The following is a 21613-nucleotide window of genomic DNA, read 5'->3' on the forward strand; positions in this document are numbered from 1 at the left end:
TTGACATTGAAATTACAAATGAAATTATGACATTTGTATATATTTTATGCATTAATGTAATTTTTTTATCAAACCCTCAATGTTATATTCATAGTTTTTTATCTTACTAAATAAATTTGTGATAGAAAATATTAACAGTGATCCTAATCATTATGACTAATATTTGTCACTGCTTAAATAAAACAACAGATTGCATGAGAAAATGCATTACAAGAATATAAATTTGCTAAAGACGTTAATTGTAGTTATTTTTTAATAATTATCAATCAAGATAAAGAGTTAGTTAAAATATTCTGTAAAATTTTAATGAATTACTTGTATTGTTTATTACATGGCTACTACTATATTGTAATAAATGAAATAAAAATATACCAAATAAAATAAGTATAGTCGACGAATTCCATATACACGAAATTAACACATCAATATAGAAGAAATGTAACGAATTATGAGTTACCATGACCCAAGTAATCACAATGTTCAGTGATACAAAAGGTAACGAAAATGAATAAATATATTATGTAAAACAATTTGAATGAAAATTAGTACAGCACATTTTCTACTACGTAAACCGAAAACGGCGTTTTTAAATATTTAAAAAAGATTAATACATGCCAAATAAATATTTAGATATCACGAACATTCAATCATTTGTACCGCTAACATATATTAAACCCGTCTGTATTTTATCATCAACACACAAACTGTAGAGATAAACAGTCATACGCAGTCACCTGTATGTACGATAGTAATTTCTTTATTTATTAGCAAAATGAAACAAGCTTACCTCGCCTGTTAAAAGGACGGACTCGAACGGCGACTTTAATTTTATCCGAGGTCATTTTCGCACTTAAATAACACTAATACAATTAAAACACAACACTTTGCACATAAAAGTATAATAAATTATTGCACATATTCACCCATATTCTAAAATAACAAAATTCATTATTTCACGTTACGATCACGACGTTCCCGGATTGACACTGCCCGCCATGTTGTTTTTACGTTGCACAGAGTTTCAATCGTTTTACCTATATCGAAAAATCGGTAACCGGTAAAATACGATTTCGCAAAATAAAAATCAATATAAATACTTAATGAAATATAATTATAAAATAAATTAAAGGTTATATTAAGTTGTCTACTTTGAAATGTTTGCTAATATTTTCGATAAAGTACGATATTTAACTCAAAATGTTGCCAATTAAATGTTTAAAATGTCACCGTATTATAGTATTTTACAACCTTGTAATATTAGCAATTTACAGAGTCTTTGTTATAATTTTCTAGATAATAGAAATCATAAGCTTATGATACCCCTTTTGCCAAGCTTTCTAAGAAATGGAGCTCCATTTCTTAGAAAACTTGGGAAAAGGGGTAACACAAATTTATTTTTATGCACCTGTGGAAAGTCGAATTAAAAGTAGGAAGAATGGAAAGTAGGAAGTACGATTTATGAAATTGTATTACACAAATAATAATCATTAATGAATATTCTCCCGCCAAGGTTATGCTAACCCTCACAACCACAGCCCCATGACTGCCATGACTATTCCTAGAGAAATTACTAGATTTCTAATAAAATATTGTTTTTATTATTGGCTACATTATTTATTAATAAGATGTCAATGTCAAGTGCCAGCTGTCAATTGTCAAATTATTGTCATCTTGACTGAACAACCAAAACATGACGAGTGTGTTTTGTGTTGGTTTTGCTACAGTTTCTTGAAAAGCTCAACAAGACTAGTTCAAATATAAAACCTGACGCCTTTATCCTTGCAGTCATAAGTCAGAAAAAGAAATGGCTACCGATCCGCTGTTTGGTTGGGACTTAACATTTAAAACAATAGAAAAAGATGTAAAACGAAAATCTGATATTGTTGTTGCTTTTATTCACTTCAATTTGACGAAAAGAGGTTTTCGAAGTATTGGAATTGGGGATGAGGTAAAGTTATCGATTAAACATATCCAGCTTTTGATAATAAATTTCAAAAATATGTGACTGTGTAAGGGAAGTCATATTGTATCCATTTTAAAATGTATTTACTTAACACAAGATGGAAAGACATATGTTGGTTTGTTATTCGCAAATAAATATTAATAATTTTTTTATTGATTCGTTCATTATTGAGTTAAAAAGATAATATTATGCTTAAAGATAATCTACACTACTTGGGAAAACTTTAAAACAACAATATTATAAAATGCCCTGTATTGTTATTGCTAATACAAAATTTTAAATCATTTAATAAGACAAAAGGTAAAAAAAAAAATAGAATGCATTCCATCATGCTTAACAGTTATGAAGTTTTGGGTGTTTTTGTGATTAGTTTAAAGAATTCATATTGTGACTTACAAAAATAACATTAAAGGAACATAATAAATAAATATGTAGTATCATCATTTCTGCTTCTTTCATTAAATCAAATTAAAATACATTGAATGAATGAAACATATTTTATTTCTTAAGTAAGGTCAACTTTATTTGGGCTTGGTCATAAATTATTCACTCATGTTGTTATTTCTCTATTATTTTTACATTCCAGCGTACATTAACTGGTGATGAAGAGTCAAGTGAACTGCTGCCAACAAGCTGGAATGATGCTGAGTACTACACCCTGAGATATGTCCTTCAGTCCAAACTTTACATACTGCATGGGTTGAATTCTGATGGCAATCTGATCGTCAATCTGATGGTAAGAAATTTGTACAATTTAATATAATTCCCATAATGATATTGTGAAAAGGTTTACCACCAGAAGGTGATCTCCAGAACTATTTAGTCATTTTTTTAATAAAACTACAGATTTTATCACATTTTTATATTATCATTTTCTCCTGACGTTTCGAAGATTTTGCAGCCTTTGTGGTCATGCAAAATCTCTAAAATAGTTTTTTTTTCATGTCTAAGATTTGTATAGACATAAGAAATCATTATTGAGTAAATGGGAAAATGTTGACCTAATAGCTGTTATATCCCTTGTACCTGTGACAAATATTACATGTAAATTTCATTTTCATATTCATATTACTAAACCATACTAATATTTATATTATCACACAAAATGTTCCCGTAGACTCCACCCATATAATATTTCCTAATAAAATTCCACAGAGGTCTGAAGATTTAGCAGTATCAAACATTGCGGTGAAGATTGAAGACACAGTGCAAGCTTTAAATGGATCTATAGACAAGATGATACCAGGACACAAAGAGTTCATGTATAACATCAAAAGAGATCTCATTGATACAGTCACTGAGAAACCAACCACCTCTTCTGAAACTCAGACCAGGAGTAAGTTTTATACATACTTATATATATTCTAACGGCTTAAAACATATAACCTGCACACTCAGCACAGTCATAGTATCTTCTTCTTGGTTGTGTTCTTCATTATTGAAGGTTGTGTCCCTGAAAGGCCTTCGTGGATTTATGTATAAGATCTTTCCATTTTGTTTGTTTTTCGAGTTTGAGTCATAGTATACAGTCATTAAAAGTAAAAAAATCCCTAGACCATGTCTCATTCATATTGTAACTGAGAATATATAAAACATCTTTGGGCATGACTCATGTTGTGTATGATATCATATTGAGAATAATATTTAATGGAAAAAAACAATATTGTTTTAGCATTAATTGGTTGTGCATGGTTCACTGCGGTCAATGTATTAAGTGTGCAACAATAAAGTGATAACTCCTTTGTTTCATTCTTTTTATTAATGTTATTTTTGTAAATATGGGTGCAATGAAAACAATTGTGGTATTATTTGCGACTATCGTAATATGTGCTGTTTTTGGTATGTACTTAGTATGTATATTATTTAGTATTTAAATTTATCATACTTTTAGAGCTTGACAACACCATGTAGGGTTCAAATTATATAAGGGCTGAGTTATCATGAACAAAAAGCATTTTTTTTTATTTAAAATGCAATTGCACTAATCAGTGTTGAGGTTTTGACCAGAAAGTTATCAGATGTTATTGCTAGACAATCTAGAAGTAGGTAGTCCTGCTGATGCCGCAGGGGCGGCTGCGGTCGCAGACTAGACACTTCAACGTCAGAGGAAGCCCGCAGCCGTCCCTAATGCGCCGAAGAGGGTCACCGCGGAGTTTTAGCTGGTAGGCCGTGCATAGGTTAAGTTGTATATAAAGTTAGGGACTCGGCCCGGCGGTCGCCCGAAGGTCACCATCAAATCCGGGCGGCTCAACGCCGGGCCGTAAGGCACGGTTACCCCAGCATAACCGCTCAGTCGCCCCCCACGAAGGCTGGGCGGTAGTAATAAGGCACTTTCTCCCTTTCTCCGCGAAAAAAAAAAAAAAAAAAAAAGTCCTGCTGATGCTAAGGGCCTACTTATAGTCAGACTATTCTCATTTCTATAAAATGAAAACGAATGAAAGAAAGAACTCCAAGGAAATTGTGAGAATGTGGAAATAGATATATCAAATATATTCTTTTGTGTTACAGCTGATGAAAGAAGGCCGCCGGAAGATCCATTGCGAGTACCACCAAGACCAAGGCCCAGTGCTGACCCTGAAACTGATGATTTGTGGTAAGGATTTCATGCCTTTGTAGTTAATACACTGACAGTTAATTTAGTTACTGTACTTTGAACAGCATATTGAATTAATAATCTTTTAATAAAAATTTAAAATATTTACATAAAAAAATATTATGTTAACATTAAAATTTTCAATCATCCCTCTACTTTTAAAATTTAATAAAAAGTTTTTCTAACTATACACCATTTTATTTTGCCACATGAAATATTAAGATGGCAAATAACATTTCTTTTTATTTATTATAATAATAATGTATACGGCATAATGACCACATTGTACCTAATGGTTAGGTTAGGTATGAGAACTATATAAAATGTCGAATGACGCAAGGTGATGACCACCAACCGGTCGACAAAATTATACCAGCTTGGTTGAACTGGATATACTGAGTTGATTTCTGAAATGCAAGACATTTATGTGGGCCGCAGTTGGCTTTTAACTCCTTGTATGAATTTAAATTACCTCAATAAAAAGCCAATTTTACCATTTCGAAAAGCATTAGCGTGCCTTGTCTAAGTATACATGGCCTTATTGCCCTCTGGACCCCACGAAAACCATTGAAGCTCGCCAAGTTTTCTAACTGGCAGATTTTAACACGTTATATACGGTTGTCGCTATGCGGGCGCATACAAAATATATGCCAGCGCCATTATTAACATTATCATTGATTACAGGGGTTTGCCACCGAATCTGCGCAACATAGGACGCTCAGACTTAGACCCGTTCGCACCTGGAGGCGGCGGAATGATTTTCAACCCGTTCGGACCTCGCAGAGATATTGAGAACCCGGGCTTAGGAGTGCCAGGAGGTTTACCGAGGTATTCAGAAGGAAGATAGTTATTTTTTTCTGTTCCATTCAAATAAAAAGTATTGTAATATTTCAAGTTTCCAGAAAAATCATTTATCTGGCTGACTACTTGCCATGCTTCAGTATCTCAAATAAATATAAAATTAATTGAAAAAGAACGTAATGGATCATTAAAAAATGTCACTAATTTTATATACATTTTAATAAGATAATATAGTATTTTCTCGATGTAGATTATTGATGATTTATCTATTCGCAGAGGTGCAGTGCCACCTGGTGCACGTTTCGATCCGTTCGGCCCGCCTGGCGTGCCCATGCCCGGTAGGCGACCACCGCCTCCTGACGCCGATCACCTGCCGCCCCCTGGCTTCGATGACAGCATGTTTATGTAGCATGTATTCAGCTAAGTTCATTAAATGAGCTGTTAAATATATAAAGTTTATCTGCAGACTGTATCTCTGTCGTTTTATATCCAAAATTAATTCAATTAAACATAAATCATTTTAATTGAAAAGTGTTTTATTTTAACCTCACTTGTTATTATAGATCACAGAGAATTAGAGATATTAAAATGGTCAACCATACAACCGTAAGCTTAAGTTTATAATAGTTTATACTTTATACCAACTTTAAACTATTATAGCTCCATATGAATTGGTGGTAGAAATTTATAAAGTACAAAGTTTTGGTATTGCATAATATAACTATGTGAAAAATTTATTGAATAATCTTTCCTACTTACCTTTAATACCGCTGCGGCTATCTCACTTATTTTTGTTTATACAAATTAATATATAAAGTATATTAAGTTTAGTAGAATTTTTACTTAATTATGGCAGCCTACGATCTATTTTTGTATCTGGCAAGTTGCCATTACGCCATTGTGAGGGTTGCAAGCTAGTGAAATTAGATACAATAAAGCTATAAATTATATATTGAATTCGAAAGTTATGCAAGACTATGTATTAAAATATCATGTAAATATAAGTACTGCATAAATTGTAATTTTACAGACTAGTTATATGAAATTCACTTGTAGCGTTTAATAGAACGAATATTATTATCTTCACTGTTTAAAAGTTATATAAATTCGATTATTGTTATCGTATGAGGCATAATCGTAATTGTTTTGTTTTTTAAAAAAATCACTGTCTGTATTTCAAAGATTAATAGTGTATAGTACACGTATATTCTGAAAGGCAATTGTACAATTTCAAATAATCATGTGAAGAATTATAAAATATCAGCTGGCAGCCCCGACTATTCAGTTGAATAATTTTTTTGTGCGGTGCACACGTTTTCGGCGTGTGCGGTGAATTTCCTAAGCTGGTCACGGCTGCAACCGTTCAATTTCTATTCAATGTGTATGGCTGTGAAGGTAAGTGATGATTTATTTATAACGTTGATATATGAAAGCGACATTTCTGTCCTCGTATGGCGAAGGTCATATACTCGCACGAACGTAACCAAGCGTTCCACTAAATGCTATTCAGAGCACATTTTCCTCTAATTTTAAACTAATGCAGACGTACCCAGTGTTTATTTAATTATATCCAGTTGGTTAGATGCGACCACAGTCACGCCCATTGTCCGCCGTATACTTTCATGTCGCGTGGAATCTTCATTGTGTGCGTCGGAACTCGTAAAAAACAAATTGTTCGATAGGAAGATGTATCGAGGAGGCGTGAGTCACGTATACTTGCACTTACAACTTTAGTATCTATGTCGGTAATTTTAAATAAAGTTGAAGGTTTACAAAACTATTTATACGTAAACGAAAAAGTTTAAAAATGTGGCAGAACAAGTACCTACAAAGTTTTTATAATTGTAAAACTTTATAACTTATGCAAAGTGATTGCAACTTGCAAGGAATGCTGCCGACTTAACCAGTTGTAATTAACTTCATCAAGAATTATTACAGTAGGTACTGGAGTATAATATAATGACGGAAGTGCAACAGCACGCAAAAAGTTCACAATGTGACGGGAATAAATATAAAGTACCAAAAACCATAAATAATGGTTAAATTCAAAAAGAATTCTACATACAATGATGAAACAAAGTATGTCGCAAAAGTGGGTACATAGAATATGCCTTGCGTAGGAAGTAGGTCAAAACCGCGAAGCACTACCTTAACATTTAAAACAATGTAAATTATGCCAATGAACCTTAAATGTAATGCCTTTATACTTAATACATTAAATAACTTATCTATGGAACAAAAATTATATTGAACTAATTTAAATGACTATAATGTTATGATATTAGATAGTAAACTAAGCATGGTTACTCATTTGTTTTCCTTATGAAGTCCATTGTTTTAAATTCATTGGCCAAAGCAAATTATAGTTGCAACACCTGGTGTCTATTCATCTTTGCTTGATATAAAACATAACATAAATATTATATTATCATTTGAAAACAAATATTTTATGTAAATAAATAGCCTGAGACATATATTGACTATGGATTATATTCTATTGATTGAGAAATTTAAACTAAACACTAACCTGTAAAATTGATATTAAAAAAAACTATTTCTATTTTTTTTTATTTGAGTTTCTAAGCATTTTCATTGAAACTTTTAAAAGTTTTAGTGACAATGTTTTGTATAGATGTGTCTAATTTTTTAATGATTATGAAATACTTTAGGTATTTAATCATCCAGTGAGTCATGATCTGAATCAATTAGATCTGAAACTCTTATCTGCATGTGTACACAAAGCATTAAAAGCTTCTCTATATCTCATAATATTTATTATTATTGCACCATACTTACACTGGCTCATTATTGATAGTTTTACACATGCATTATTCTGTTTAAATTTAAACATTTGCAAAAAGACAATTGATTGTATTTGTTTGTGGTTTGTTTTATTTTACCTTTTTAACATAGGTAATATTATTTTATTAAAGGGCACTCTTTAACACTTCCATGTTTTTCATACAAAAGTAAATTACTAGTTAAATATTTTCACATTAACATCTATAAAAAGAGATTTTGGTTCGAGTTCCTATAATAACAAATTTTGTCTAGAACCACTTATATAGACAAAAGTAATAAATGTTATATTTCAATTAACATCTTACTACTGATATGCAAGTAGCAGGTGTTAATTGTGCAACCTTCATTTGTTACTTCAACAACTAGTGACATTTTGTCAAACAGGAACTGCAACTAGTTTTGTTTAAAGATAAAAAAATGTTTCAAATGGCATTTCTTTGTATGAGTATAGCTTGTGAAGCAGTTCTTTATGTTATGATTGTAAATTATCTTTACAAAAGAGATAGTTTTATTATTTAAACAGAGTCATTTTGACAATGCGTTTATAAATTAAATCATAACTCGGCTTTACCCTTTCTAACATTGTGCTAAAAGTCATTCATGAATAGCAAATATTTTCATCAAAAATCCCAGTTTTACGCTTCTGATTATTTTATAGTTTAGGGCGAATATGGCGTGTGCGTGAGTGTATTTCGGAATGAAAATGCGATATCGCCGCTGTGACGAGTTCTTTTATGAGTATTAGTAGTGGCCGTGTCAAATTAAAATTACTTTTTTTTTATATTAATTTTGTTTAAATTAAAATATCATACTGGATATTAATATCAGGTATATTTATGAACATAACGTGATATTCGCCGAACCAGACATCGCCCCGGGAATTCTATTTCGAGAAACCACTGTATATGTACATTCAAGAAGTAATGGCATTTTAAAAATATCTTTTACATTGAGGCTGGTGTTATGAACGTCATCCAGTCAAATAGCGTAGACTTTTTCAATATCCACGAAAAGCAATTGCAAATGCGTCAATATTGCATAATGCGACGTTTTATCGCTAAGTTGTGAAACACGAGCCACAGTTGACTCATTGTTTCCAATTTCCAATATTGTTTCAATACACGTGTAAAGCCGACGTTAATCGTCCTAACAATGTTTCTCAACGTTGACTGCCAGGATCTGCCGGTCGATAAGTGTTCATGTAAGGTCACAGTCTCTTTTCAGTGTAAATGCCAACGTGCATAAATGTCGATTTCTGAGACCGGCAACTATGTTTTGTCTATGCAATGAGATGTTATAGTTTTGAATAATATATTCTAATAATCCATATATCTATCATATATATATTTTTCATATCTATGAGTACTTGTCCAATGGTGGATAGGTCACTCCAAGATTGCCCTTGACTGTTCTCGACCTCCCTTACACATGTCCTTGTGTAATATCCGGACTCGAAGTCGCTGTTTATTGATTTATTTATGTTTATCTTATTTTCACCAAAGTCTATAGAATTACGGTTGAAGTTGTTGCTATGGCATTCAGAAATGCATCAATTAACTTCAATTGAATCAAAAGTCGATTTTCGATAAGCGCCAAAGTATCTATTTGAAACATATTTTTAGTTATGCTCTTTGAGTTTATAAAACAAAAGACTTATGAAAGTCATCGACTTTCATAAGCCGTACGCACACGCCTTGCTGTGGCGTACGTGACTCGAGCCCGGGCTGGCTGCGGACGGTGACGGGTTGGGAAAGGCTATTCTCAATAGAATCGGGACGAGGCGTATCGTGTTGCATCCCTTTATACCGGGACTCCCTGGATGGGTCATCGACCTGACCTTGGCCAGCGTGTGTTGACCCTGCGCAAGCGATGGCCCGTTACGCCGACAACGCACGAACCCATCCGATCGTGCACGACTGTCTCTTATCTAACCATTTTCTATTCTAACAGATTAATTCCCCTTTATACGATTATGGTTTGGGTGACATCATACAGTATGGTAGAGTATGAGTTCTTATTTGATGTCCTTAGATTTCACCTGTATTCGCCTCACAATAAGCTAGACTCAATTTAGATAGAATTCGTTTTTTCCGCTATTAAACTATTTCAGACATTGACATATTTTTATTATATTTTACCATTTTTACAAATAATGTACTATAGGAAATAACGTTGTGTGTCAGGAATTCTCCATTTTCCTCTTGGCTCACACTTTTGTACGCCATAGTCGTGTCCTAAAAACAACGATCGATACAGACAAGAGAAGTTACTGCGAGCGGCAAATCATAGACCGTAAAACCGTGTTTACGTTCGGATATTCTCGTCGGCGAAGTCATACTTACGCTATTAATTCGCGTACCCAATAAAAAAACCTCAAACGCTCGAGGAATTTCCGGAAAGCGCCACTCCACCTCGAAGTTTTTAAATGGCACACCCATTAAGCGCCCGGTTGGGGAGACGGGCTAAGGTCGTACCCAGGAAATAATTTCGTGGGGCTTTAATATAATCGTCTTAGAGAAATTTCATTGAAGGCTGCCATCGCCTGCTGTTGCCAATTTTAGCTTTCGTTTTCTATTTTTACCGTTGGCTTGTATCTTGTTTGTCAGAATAATATAAATAACAACTAATAATTGAAGAAAACTTCTTGAAAACATTTTAGGGCACAATAAACGCTATGTTTTTGACCGCACTGTCTCTTTGATAAGTCTTATTTGGGGTGCACCGAACTCAACAATGGGTTTGTAGTATTCTTTTAAAGCACTATAAATCCAGAACATAAGAATTTCGATAATTCCAATGCGGGCTAAACCCCATATCGCCTTGAATACGTCCCGTAGTGAGTTGCTATTCTGGTGTAAAAACTGGATATTATTGAGTAAGGGCTAAGGTCGTTGCTCCAGACTCCCCGCACGGTGCTTCGAACCCGGGGGCGTAGGGCGCGGGGCGACGCACCCAGTCCTCGACGCGGCACGCGAACTGTACGCATGAGCGATGAGACTTGTCGTTTTGTGCTCTGTGTCTGTATTATATCGCGTGGTGGTGAAATTGCGCCGTGCGATGATTAAGGGAATTGGGTCTTTTGAGAAAATTGCGTACCGAGATGCTGGTTCATATGTTTTGTATGGGTATGTATTGTGTATGCTTATTTGTACCATTGGGATTTTAAATTGCTCAATTGTTTCTTTGTGAGATATCCAGATTCCAAGTGGCATGATTTTATTTTTAGGTTAGATTATGACATATATGTAAAGATTACCTGTTTATTTTGAGTTTATGATCAGGATTTATCAACATTTTACCATATCCCAAAATTACTTTTCAATAAAACGACACCACAAATTCATTAGGTGTTCATAATCATTGTTTTGGAATAGGATTTTGTTTCTTCACATGGTGCAAAGAAACACAATTAATAAAAACATTGACTACCAGCACCACGACTTTATTAGTTAATCCATAAAAAATACTTAATGTCCCACCAACACTGAGCCTTTTTAAATCCGTCCCAAGATTTCGTTACTTCTCTGATCTGCAATTTATGTCTCGTCTACCTACTTTAATATTGAAGTGGGGGGTATAATGGTATTAGTACCGTTTCGCGGTGCACTGACTCGGTCGAGGGGGGTGCGGCTCCACCAGATTGCGGTAAATCATTCTGCTGGCTCGTAAGTAACGGGAGAAGGCAGGGCTCGGACGTAATTTATAAATTATGACCTAGACTTGGTATAAATCCTAGCTGAAGTTTAATGCACGTTTATGTTGCATCTTTCTTATTGTTGGTGTTGTGTTTAAGACCTTGGTCTGTGTGGTAGGTATATCGTTAACATGTCTTTGATTATTGGGGATATTTACTTTATAGCTTTAGTTTTCTGTGCTGATCCATGCAAGTCGATAAACTTTACAGGTTTGACAATTCCTTATTCAAAATTGTATAAATAAACAGATTTGTATAATGATTTCTTATGTTTACGCGAATGTTGGACATTCAAATTAAACTATTTTTCGGACTTAGAACAGATCTCCTCTCGTACTCATAGAAATAAAAATACCAAAAAAGCTTTGGCGAAGTGAGCTCTTTATTCAAAAAAGAACGAAACAGACCTAAATTATTTCACTCTAGTTTTTCTTATATTGACTGATTTAGTTCACGAAGCACTTTGTTTTCACACATAAATAAGAAATCGACATAAATTATACCTGCGAGGGCGTATCTAATACATTTATGGGTTTAACAACATCGCTTGGCAACCGGGCCGGTTTACGTTCTCTCCGTGAAGATTTATGCCAATCACGATCACCTTTTATATTACTGCTACTACCTAGCAACACTCCGTAATATCTGCGAGGTCTAGTCTTAGTACCAGCTATATAAGCTACCTCGGTGGCAAGGTTGTATTGCGTGCGTAGTACGAACACCGTTTTGTAGTCCTGACTCGGGCAGTCATTGATATTTTTTGTTATCAGCCCGGAATCTCGAATTTGTGTCCGATATGGCGATAGGCTCGCCTGTTGCATCATGTGGCGAAATGTGGGTGCCATGGTTGCACTCTTGCCTATCCTTCTGGTAATAAAGGCATCATGTACGAAATAGAGGCTGGTTGTTAAATATCAGGATCTAGGTCGACGGAACCACGAATGTTTTGATGATCACAAGCGTTTGTGTTGACCCAAAATAGCACTTCAATTTTATTGCAGTATTAAAGTCGTGAATTTCATATTGCTCAATCGCAGTTCATGTAATAAAAAATATTTTCAGGGAATTCAGAAGACTGGATATTCTCAAATCATTACTTTGTCACGCACCCAAAGTTCACTACAGATTCAAAAACAGGATTAGTAAAAAAAAATTAACACAAGAATGTACGGTAATTGTTATTTTTTAAAACGCATGTTAACCACTTCCTAGTTTAGCGTTTCGAATGGTATAATGCCGAAAAATGATATTAATAGTATAATAATGATTACAAAAAGCAGGAAAATGTTTATTTCGGTTGCAGTTTCCAATCTATTCCGTAACATAGATAGCTATCGTATTGAAATTGTGTCATTAATCCGCTTACGATAAAATAGATTGATGTAAAAATCCCCAAAAAGTTATCCCATTTGAACAATACCTTCTCGATAATATATAAATATTAAATCAAACTACAACAACCACCATCTTTAAGCTATATGTTACTGATCTTAAAGACTTCTTACTGCCATTTCTAGCACCGTGTAACAAAACAGGATTCAAAATAATATCCACTGTATATAAGCACATATTTTGGCCAAGGGTTTTGTTTTACTTACACGAGCCTGAGATATGAATCCTTAAACATGTAATTTAAACACTACGACATAAATAAGATCAAAGCCCGTAATGTTATAGAGACAGCCCTACAGCGATGTACATCACGTTGTACAGGTAAGCGGGTCACAGAGACTGGCGCGATCTACCTACGGAGCGGGGTCAGTAAGCCAGGTCGCGTCGATTCCCGCCACGGCCGGGGCGACCCGCCTGGCGCCTGTGTTGCCCGCTCCACACACATTCCGATGCTGTTTATGGATTTAACATCGATACGTCTCGTTTCTATGATTCCAAGGTGACTACTGACTATGGATCGACCATCGTATTTGGAATGTGCGTGATTGATAGGATTTCACGATAAACACATTCGTGGTGTAAGTTGTTCGATATTTAAAATGTTTTGTTACGAGTTTACTTACGGCTTCTCTCTCGCTAGACTTTTTCGGAAATAAAAGTCCCATAGGAATCGTACATTTTCGTTCATTAATCCTTGTTTGCAAAAGACGAACACACTAGGTACTTTGTTTTCTATTAAGTTTATATTACTAACAAAGATTTCTGCAATATCAAGCATTAATGTTTTTCAGATAATGAAATTGTCTAGCAAATATATTTAGAAGACTGGTAGAAAATAGGCCGTACCCCCTGTAACCTTAGATTGTTGGGATAAGACAAATTAGACTAAACCTAGACTATTGACTGGCTTTTGTCTATACGCGGGACGCTAAATTTAACTCGTCTGTGACCCATTGCGCGTGACGTCATGCGCAGTAGACGTCATAGATGTGACGTCACTGCAGCCTCGCCTCATCTTAGTTACGTTTACACCTGACTTTACTTGCCATTAAAGCTCTCTTTTTTTCGTGGCACAGCAAAGTGTCTGCATTGCACCAGATAAAGTATCGAATGGCAACAGATTGCTATCACATGCCATTTAACACAATCATGCCGGCCTACTGAGATGCTTCTTCACGCTACGGTTATTTCAAATTATAGAGAAATTTTATTACAGTAAGTATATTCCTTACATCTTTCACTTATCCTGGTGTTTATGACCAGAATTGTTATTTTGTTGTATCTTTGTTATTTGTTCCAATAAATATCCAAGATCAAAGGTTACCTACTAGACATCTTTAATAACGCTTATCGTTTTCTTTTTTTGCAACATTTCATCGTTTAATAATTAACATAGCTTAAATCTGGACTTCTAGATAAAGGTTAACTGGTTATCTAAGTTGTATTATCAAATAATGCGGTAGATTTTTTTTTAATATTTCCCCGCAACATTTATCAACAAGTGAAATGTGACAATCTAAATTGATGTAATGTACATTCCAAGAATGTTATTATCTCGCTCGGTGATAAACTGCACAATACACGGATAAATATATACGTAACTAGTGACCTTCAAATGTATTTAAATCAATACATTGTGAAATAAAACGATGGCAGTCGTAATGGTCAATTGTTGACAACTTCTAGATTGATCTTGGCAATGGAAAAAATGTAATAGACTATTTTAAGCAGCTGTCGTAGTTTTTCTATACGTATTTTGATACATGGTCATTAGCCAGTTGTATCTCCGAAATGTCACGAAAACAAGCAATTAACGCTTTAGTTCTAAGAATTTTAGGGTCCAATGTGAATGAACATTTATGCAAGTGTTTACATGAGATTTATTTTTGAGACTTCAAAAAACGAACAAAGATTTCTGAGGCGCCATGTTGGTTGAACAAAACTCGTCAAACATTGATTTTAACTAACGCTTAATGATACTAATCACGCACTTCAGTCGGAATCCTTATAGATGCCTTTAAAGTTCTAAACCGATTTACCAGGTTAACGTTAATTGAATCATCGTTATAAATAGTTTTATAACTGAACTTCAGTTATTGAAAATTCAGTATCAAGTTGCAATTAATTATTTAGAACGTAATCATAGTTATTAATGAAGGCCGACATTGAACGAACAGTTAAATGGTATTTAATTGAAGTTATTTAAAGTTTAATGGGTTAAATTTAGCTACAGCTGGTAGGGTTCGGCCCTGTTAGACTATGCATTATATTACTATGTACCAGTTACTAGTCGTTACCTAGTGCTAACTACTTTCACATTGAAGGTCTGTGAACATTTTCTCCTATATCACGACCTTAATGTCTTCTATAGTATCAACTTCATCTTAAACACTGACTTTATCAGCCTCAATGTTCGCGTCGTGCGAGGGACATGCGTCCGCGTATGACGGCTATCAATCACGCTTACTTGCATGTGAGGTTGCAATCATAATGGATTTATTATTGACCCAAGATATATATTAATCCATTTACTTATTCCTGTTTAAATAGACCAAATTAACGGTTGTTAAGCGTATCCAGTTACCGGCAAAGCTGTTATACTTTATTGAGATGGTCGAGACGTGATGTAGGCAAAACCAGATTTACTGCGTTTAAAAATATACAATAAATAAAAAAAAAACAACAATAACAAACATTCGATGTAAATAAACTACTTTAATGAATTCGTTTTACTATAAATCTTATTCGATTTATTCACACAAGGATAACGTGAAGGAAGCGTCGCAAGTGGTAATCCCGTTGGAAACCACGAGAGGGATGAGGGGACATAGGCGCGGCGAAGTCGATGACCGAGTATTGATCCTGTGAAAGTGGGTCGCGACCTGTTTCCCATTGCAATACGCCCTACAGGAGGAGTGCAACGGTCAATTGCTGGCGCGTTGCTTCGGCAACAGACTCGGGAGCGTATGGATTCCTGGAATTTTGTCTTTTGTGTTTACTGGTGAAGTATGAATGAACAACTTCTACGGGGCTGTTTAATGTATAAAATGTTTGTAAATAAAGTTATAACGTAAATGTACTGATACTGTCGGAGAATTGTTTTGAATTATTATACATAAACAAAATGCTCTTGAATCAATACTTATTTACTGCCTACTAAAGGTATTATAGGGAGTCTAAACTAAACTAATAATGAATTATCCTGTACATCGTGAATTGATGTACTAACTTTACAATGGATCTACTATGTTGCTGAAACATGGCCTTCGGAACGTTTAGTACCAGAGTTGCGAAATGTCAGTCACGTCAATTCCGTGGTTAGCCGTAACCGGCACGAAGTTTTATACGCGAACAAAACGTTTACGGAGTTTACAGTCGACAATGATTTTACGCAAAAACGCCTTACTGGTGGAAACTACACAAAAGATGACTAAGAAAATTAGATGACGACATAAATACAATAATTGTACACGATTACGAATTGGAGACATCGTTAAATGTTTTTTACTATATTTGTACTAAGACATTTCTTGGAAAGAATCTGAGAACGCCAGAATCTGATATTCTGTCCTTATCAGTCGACAAATTGCGAATAAACCTGCTTAATGCGCAAGCACATCTTTGCCATTTTATTATATAGATAAACGTTTCGAGGCGCTCGGTTCCGTTCAACATTGAATGAGTTAATTCTCCCTTTAATGCCCCAGCTTGATTTTTAACGTCCTGGTTGCAAGAAGTAAGGACTGAAGAGAAAGTTTGCATAATTCATTTTGAGATAATGAGGTCGGCTATCGATACAACAGTTTCTAAAGCTTGTCTTCTTTGAATAAACTTGGGTTGTTAAATATGTAGGTTTTGTGTGGTCGGCGCTGTGGGTTGACGATAGGGTTTATTACTACCGGTTTTTACTTGAAATGTGAAGGGTTGCAAGATCATCTAATTATAAAATTTCCACGCAGATTTTGGTTGGTTACAATACTTTGGTCTTTTCACTTTTGAACTCATTGAAAATATGTTAATTAGTTTTGTATCTTTTATCTTTACATGGTTAAGTTAAATTGATTTCATTAAATGTTGAACAATGTACTACATAAATATTCACTATTTTACTATCCTAAAATAATAAGACCCTCTCATATTATGTTATCATTATTCTTCAATTTGTTCACTATATTTTACTTCAAGACTTAAAGGCATTTTTGAAATTTTGTGCGCCTGTTTTCATAAATATAAGTACTTGACTTTATTGGTTCCAGGTTATAAGTTGTCAACCCTATTCCTTACTTGCCGGTATTGTGAAAGTTGATTTGCGGCGGCCATCCCCTCCATTCTGTTTAAGGAGTACATGCAACGTTCACTTTTCACTAACAAAGAACTGCACACATTTAACGACTATGTACAGTCGAACAAAGCATTATGCATCTATGTATGCAATTCTGACGCAAGATTAAAAATTTGAACCCCTAGTCAATATTTCATATAATACTTAGTTGTCTCTCAAACTCTTCATTCATATAGCTACTTCTCATTCAAAATAAGAATTCTAAAGCCCTGTGGATTCTTCAGTTTGAGTAGGTTTTGTACTTATATTTATATCGTGTTGAATTTCAACTATATCCTTGCGGTTGTCGTTTTAAGTAGCCGCGGTAAATGGATACTCAGTATTTAGTCCTTAGCCGCATTGTTAGAAGGTTATACCATTGGGATGTCTACTGTTTATGTCAATTTTTATTGAAAATAAAGTGCCTTACAAATTTAGGTCAGTTTTTTTAGTGTTTGCGGTAATCACTGCTCATATTTGGTTCGATAAGGAATAATTGATTCGTCTATATGGCGTTATGCTCAAGTAGTAACGGTCAAACATGTTTATCTTAGGTGGCAGGTATTATTGACATAGCCTTGTTAATGTGATTAGCCGTATTGATCACGGCTAATGTCGCCTGTTCGCACTGAGATATCAACCGATACCTCGTAATGGGATGCCGTTATTAGATTACGTCTGAACTATGATTACGGTTCAACTGCAAACACGTGAGTGCTCACGGATTTATGACTAAAACTATATGCATATGGTTGTAGTGTCTATATTTGATCAGTGTTGCACAAAGAATATGTTTTAATGTTACCACAGGCTATTCCATACAATATCTACATAAGAAATTTCTGGACAAAATAAATCATTTGCTATCTAAATTCTGTTATCTTAAGCCTGTGTTCGTTCTGTTATCTAGTTCGTCAGTAGATGATTCAAGAAATCGCAGATTTATATCATCCCGGCGTCGTGTTTCGTCTGGCCATATTTATATTTGTTGCCATGCAGCTGAGAATATTACTGACCTTCTCACTGGTACAAAAAAACTGCTCGACGCAATGTACCACCTTAATTTGACACTGTACATTGCAAACGAACGTGTTCTACAGTACAAAGTAGGTTATATTTTACGATATGGCGCCCGACATTAAAATTCCTTGATAATTTTGATTTGAAAAATTCCCCAAATTAGGTATGATAAGTATCGATAAAGGAAACCGTAACAGAAAACTGTATCTTATCACCGAATATGTCAATGCTTACGTCAATGGTGATTAAATTTTATTCAACGGTAAATGAGTGTACCTACTACCTATATTATTTTAGTTAATACATCTATAGACACAATTCATTTAAATTAATTACATTGGACAACCTTTCATCGCTGAAATTTATGGAAAATTACGTAACAAGTGTGTAATAACAATTCCAAATATAAAAAATAAGCATTTGTATTTTTTAGTAAACTCAATCACAATTGGGTTTACAATAACTTCTTTTGGAAATAGACCCCATGTAATACGTGAATACTGGCACTGACAAACCTTTTGAACCATTTCCTACTTGTTTCGTCGCACCAAGGGAGACCAAAAGCTATTCAAAACTGAAAAAATAATAAGGCATTTTTTGGCAGACCCAAAACGTCCATTTTGTTTTTCCAACATGTTACATCAAAATGGCCCGCAATTGTTTCGGTGTGCAGTTAAATAAGGCACGTTTCTCGTGGGAGTATCGGTGCCGAGTCCACAATAGAGTAAGATTGTTCAACGCACGTTGTCCCAGCCACGTGTCGCCGTCACGTGGACCGTGGCGGTTGTAGGGCACGTTCCAGGCTGTACGCCGGTGTTACGAACACTCTGATGGCGGATGTGTACAACCGTTGTGGTTTCATTAATTGACTGGTTAGTCAAGATTTAGAGCTAAGCGTGTATTCGTATGTTCTGTAAACCTATCGATGAGCCTGAAGATAATGTTATCTTTGTTTAAACACTGAAATAAATTAACATTAGTTCGTTAGGGGCTAGTTTTTTCATCATTCTCAATATGATTGTCATAAATTAATCATTATCTTAAGGAAAAACATTTACTCTTAAACGCAATGTCTATGTATAAACAACGTTTATTTTTAATGTGTTGACACATATTTTCGTTTGTGCAAATATTTTTCGTCGTTCATGACGTACTTGCATTTTATTGCGCAGTTTTCATGTATTTTAAAATTAAAGACCAATATAGCGCACTTTGTCGTATTCAGAAAGTATGCCAATTGTAGCATTGGTTTCAATATAGTATATTTAAATAATATATATCATTTCTAGTTTTGAGGTAATCCAATTTGAGATTATTTTAATCCATTACACACTGACTTATTAAGTATGCCAAGTCTATCGACTGGAAAAAGGTACGATGTGGCGATTAGAAAAACTCCGCATCGTATCGTCCTTCAAGCGGTGCTATTTATAACGCGAGCAAGGCTGTTAGTAGCTCTTCACACAAACCAAGTGCCTTGATGGACTCTGAATGTTTATTGTTAATTACGAAGGCTCTGCTTTCCATCAATAAATTTTCAATAAGCCAAGGATGAAACAAGAAGCAATTTCTACAGGAAGTCTTTACTCGTGTTTCGGAATTTGGTAAAACGGAGCGGTCTATTGATCCTTTTGCTGTCCTTGACGAACGCCGTGGTGGTCCTAAAAATAAAAACCTACATACATAATATAGGGATGAAGGGATGTATAAAATTACGTGAAATATTGATAAAAATATTGTAACTAGGTCGAATGCGAATACATTAAAAGTTTGTTTGATCAAAGATTCTAGTAGCTTTCTCGAGTATAAGTACATGTTAGCTTAACATAATAACTTCAATTACGTAGATCTGGGTTTTTTCTATCATTTAGATCAAAATTTATGTAACGCAAACATTATGTTAATAGTAAATTACCGTATTTGCCACAAGCCAGGAATATTGCTGAGACAGATATTGTTTTATTTGCGACTACTATTTATGCTGATAATGTCGACGTCATTCATAAAGTTACGAGGATTACTATACAGTATATTCTAGGTGCTGATTGCTTCAAATCTTCTGCGATTGGTTTAGTCAGCTCTTCCTGCGCTTTAGAAGCGATTTGTTTGTTGAATATCTTTGGATTGTATTATATTCCTCAGAAGTATGCATAAGGTAATTTTACTTGTGTTTAAAGATGTACTTTAACACTGGTTTAACCAGTTGATGACTCAAGCAAAATACTTAAGAGATTTTTGTCTACATTCACATTACACAGATGTTTGAAACTGCAAATGTTAAAAGGTTAGTTTGTAAATCGCAGATATAACTTACAGATATTAAGAACAGGTTCCCAATAACCTAACTCCTACGTGGTGTATTCCAGCTGCAATAGCGTGGGTTGAATCGATATTAACTTTGTCGCCTACAATTTCTATTGCAATCTAGTGTTAGATCCCGCCCACTACTATCCAGACGTGGAGACTTCCTACCATTAAAACCCGATTTTATATCTTTCTATTTCGTGTGGGTATTAAGTCAGAGGTGAGATTACGTTCGCCGTTTCGTATCATAAGACAATTTGAAACTTCCTAAGTTCTTTTCCATTTGGTAACGGAACAAGCCTAAGTAATTTCTGATTTCAAAATTTAGTTGAATGAAAATTATTGAAAAAATGAGAGAAATAGTTTTATTTTGTACTTCATGTAACTACGCAATTGACAATCTAAAGCACTCGAAAAGTTTCAACAAGAGAATTTATAGATCACAGTCACAAAAAAGTGCTTTGATACCTAACACATTGGAATATCGTTCTGACAACCCATTAATTTAAAGCCCCATATAAGTACGGCTCATTTATACAATTCGATAGGATTTGCGGCCTATATATCCTCCTACCAACAGATAATGATGTACAAATTGGCATTAATCTAATGGCCTTTTTCATATTATAAAGCTAGCTGATTAATCAGCTTCGAGAATACCGTATAGAGAAACACGTGAAGGCTCAAGGACACTCGGCTTTAGAATATAGATTTTGTAACCTC

At 34.5% G+C, this 21613-nt stretch overlaps 3 protein-coding genes across 4 annotated transcripts in view; 2 read left to right on the top strand and 1 right to left on the bottom strand.

The window, feature by feature from the left end:
- Positions 1-989, bottom strand: part of LOC115441463 (kinesin-like protein KIF13B) — a 185759-nt gene extending 184770 nt beyond the window's left edge. For both annotated transcript variants that reach the window (XM_030166263.2, XM_030166259.2), the window contains exon 1: positions 788-989. In XM_030166263.2, the coding sequence (XP_030022123.1) occupies positions 788-842 (55 nt within the window). In that variant the 5' untranslated portion in view covers positions 843-989. The remainder of the gene's footprint in view (positions 1-787) is intronic.
- Positions 990-1658: 669 nt separating this feature from the next.
- LOC115441462 (proteasome inhibitor PI31 subunit) lies at positions 1659-5881 on the top strand. Its single transcript, XM_030166255.1, has 6 exons — positions 1659-1948; positions 2550-2699; positions 3119-3299; positions 4472-4556; positions 5241-5384; positions 5634-5881. Exons 1-6 carry the CDS (start codon positions 1805-1807, stop codon positions 5764-5766), a joined length of 837 nt encoding a protein of 278 aa, XP_030022115.1. The 5' UTR covers positions 1659-1804; the 3' UTR covers positions 5767-5881.
- Positions 5882-6563: 682 nt separating this feature from the next.
- Positions 6564-21613, top strand: part of LOC115441472 (protein tyrosine phosphatase type IVA 1) — a 35978-nt gene continuing 20928 nt past the window's right edge. The window contains exon 1 of the mRNA XM_030166276.2: positions 6564-6752. The gene's annotated coding sequence lies outside the window, so the exon portion shown is untranslated. The remainder of the gene's footprint in view (positions 6753-21613) is intronic.

This window comes from Manduca sexta, chromosome 25 (assembly GCF_014839805.1).
Source record: "Manduca sexta isolate Smith_Timp_Sample1 chromosome 25, JHU_Msex_v1.0, whole genome shotgun sequence".
NCBI classification, from domain to species: domain Eukaryota; kingdom Metazoa; phylum Arthropoda; class Insecta; order Lepidoptera; family Sphingidae; genus Manduca; species Manduca sexta.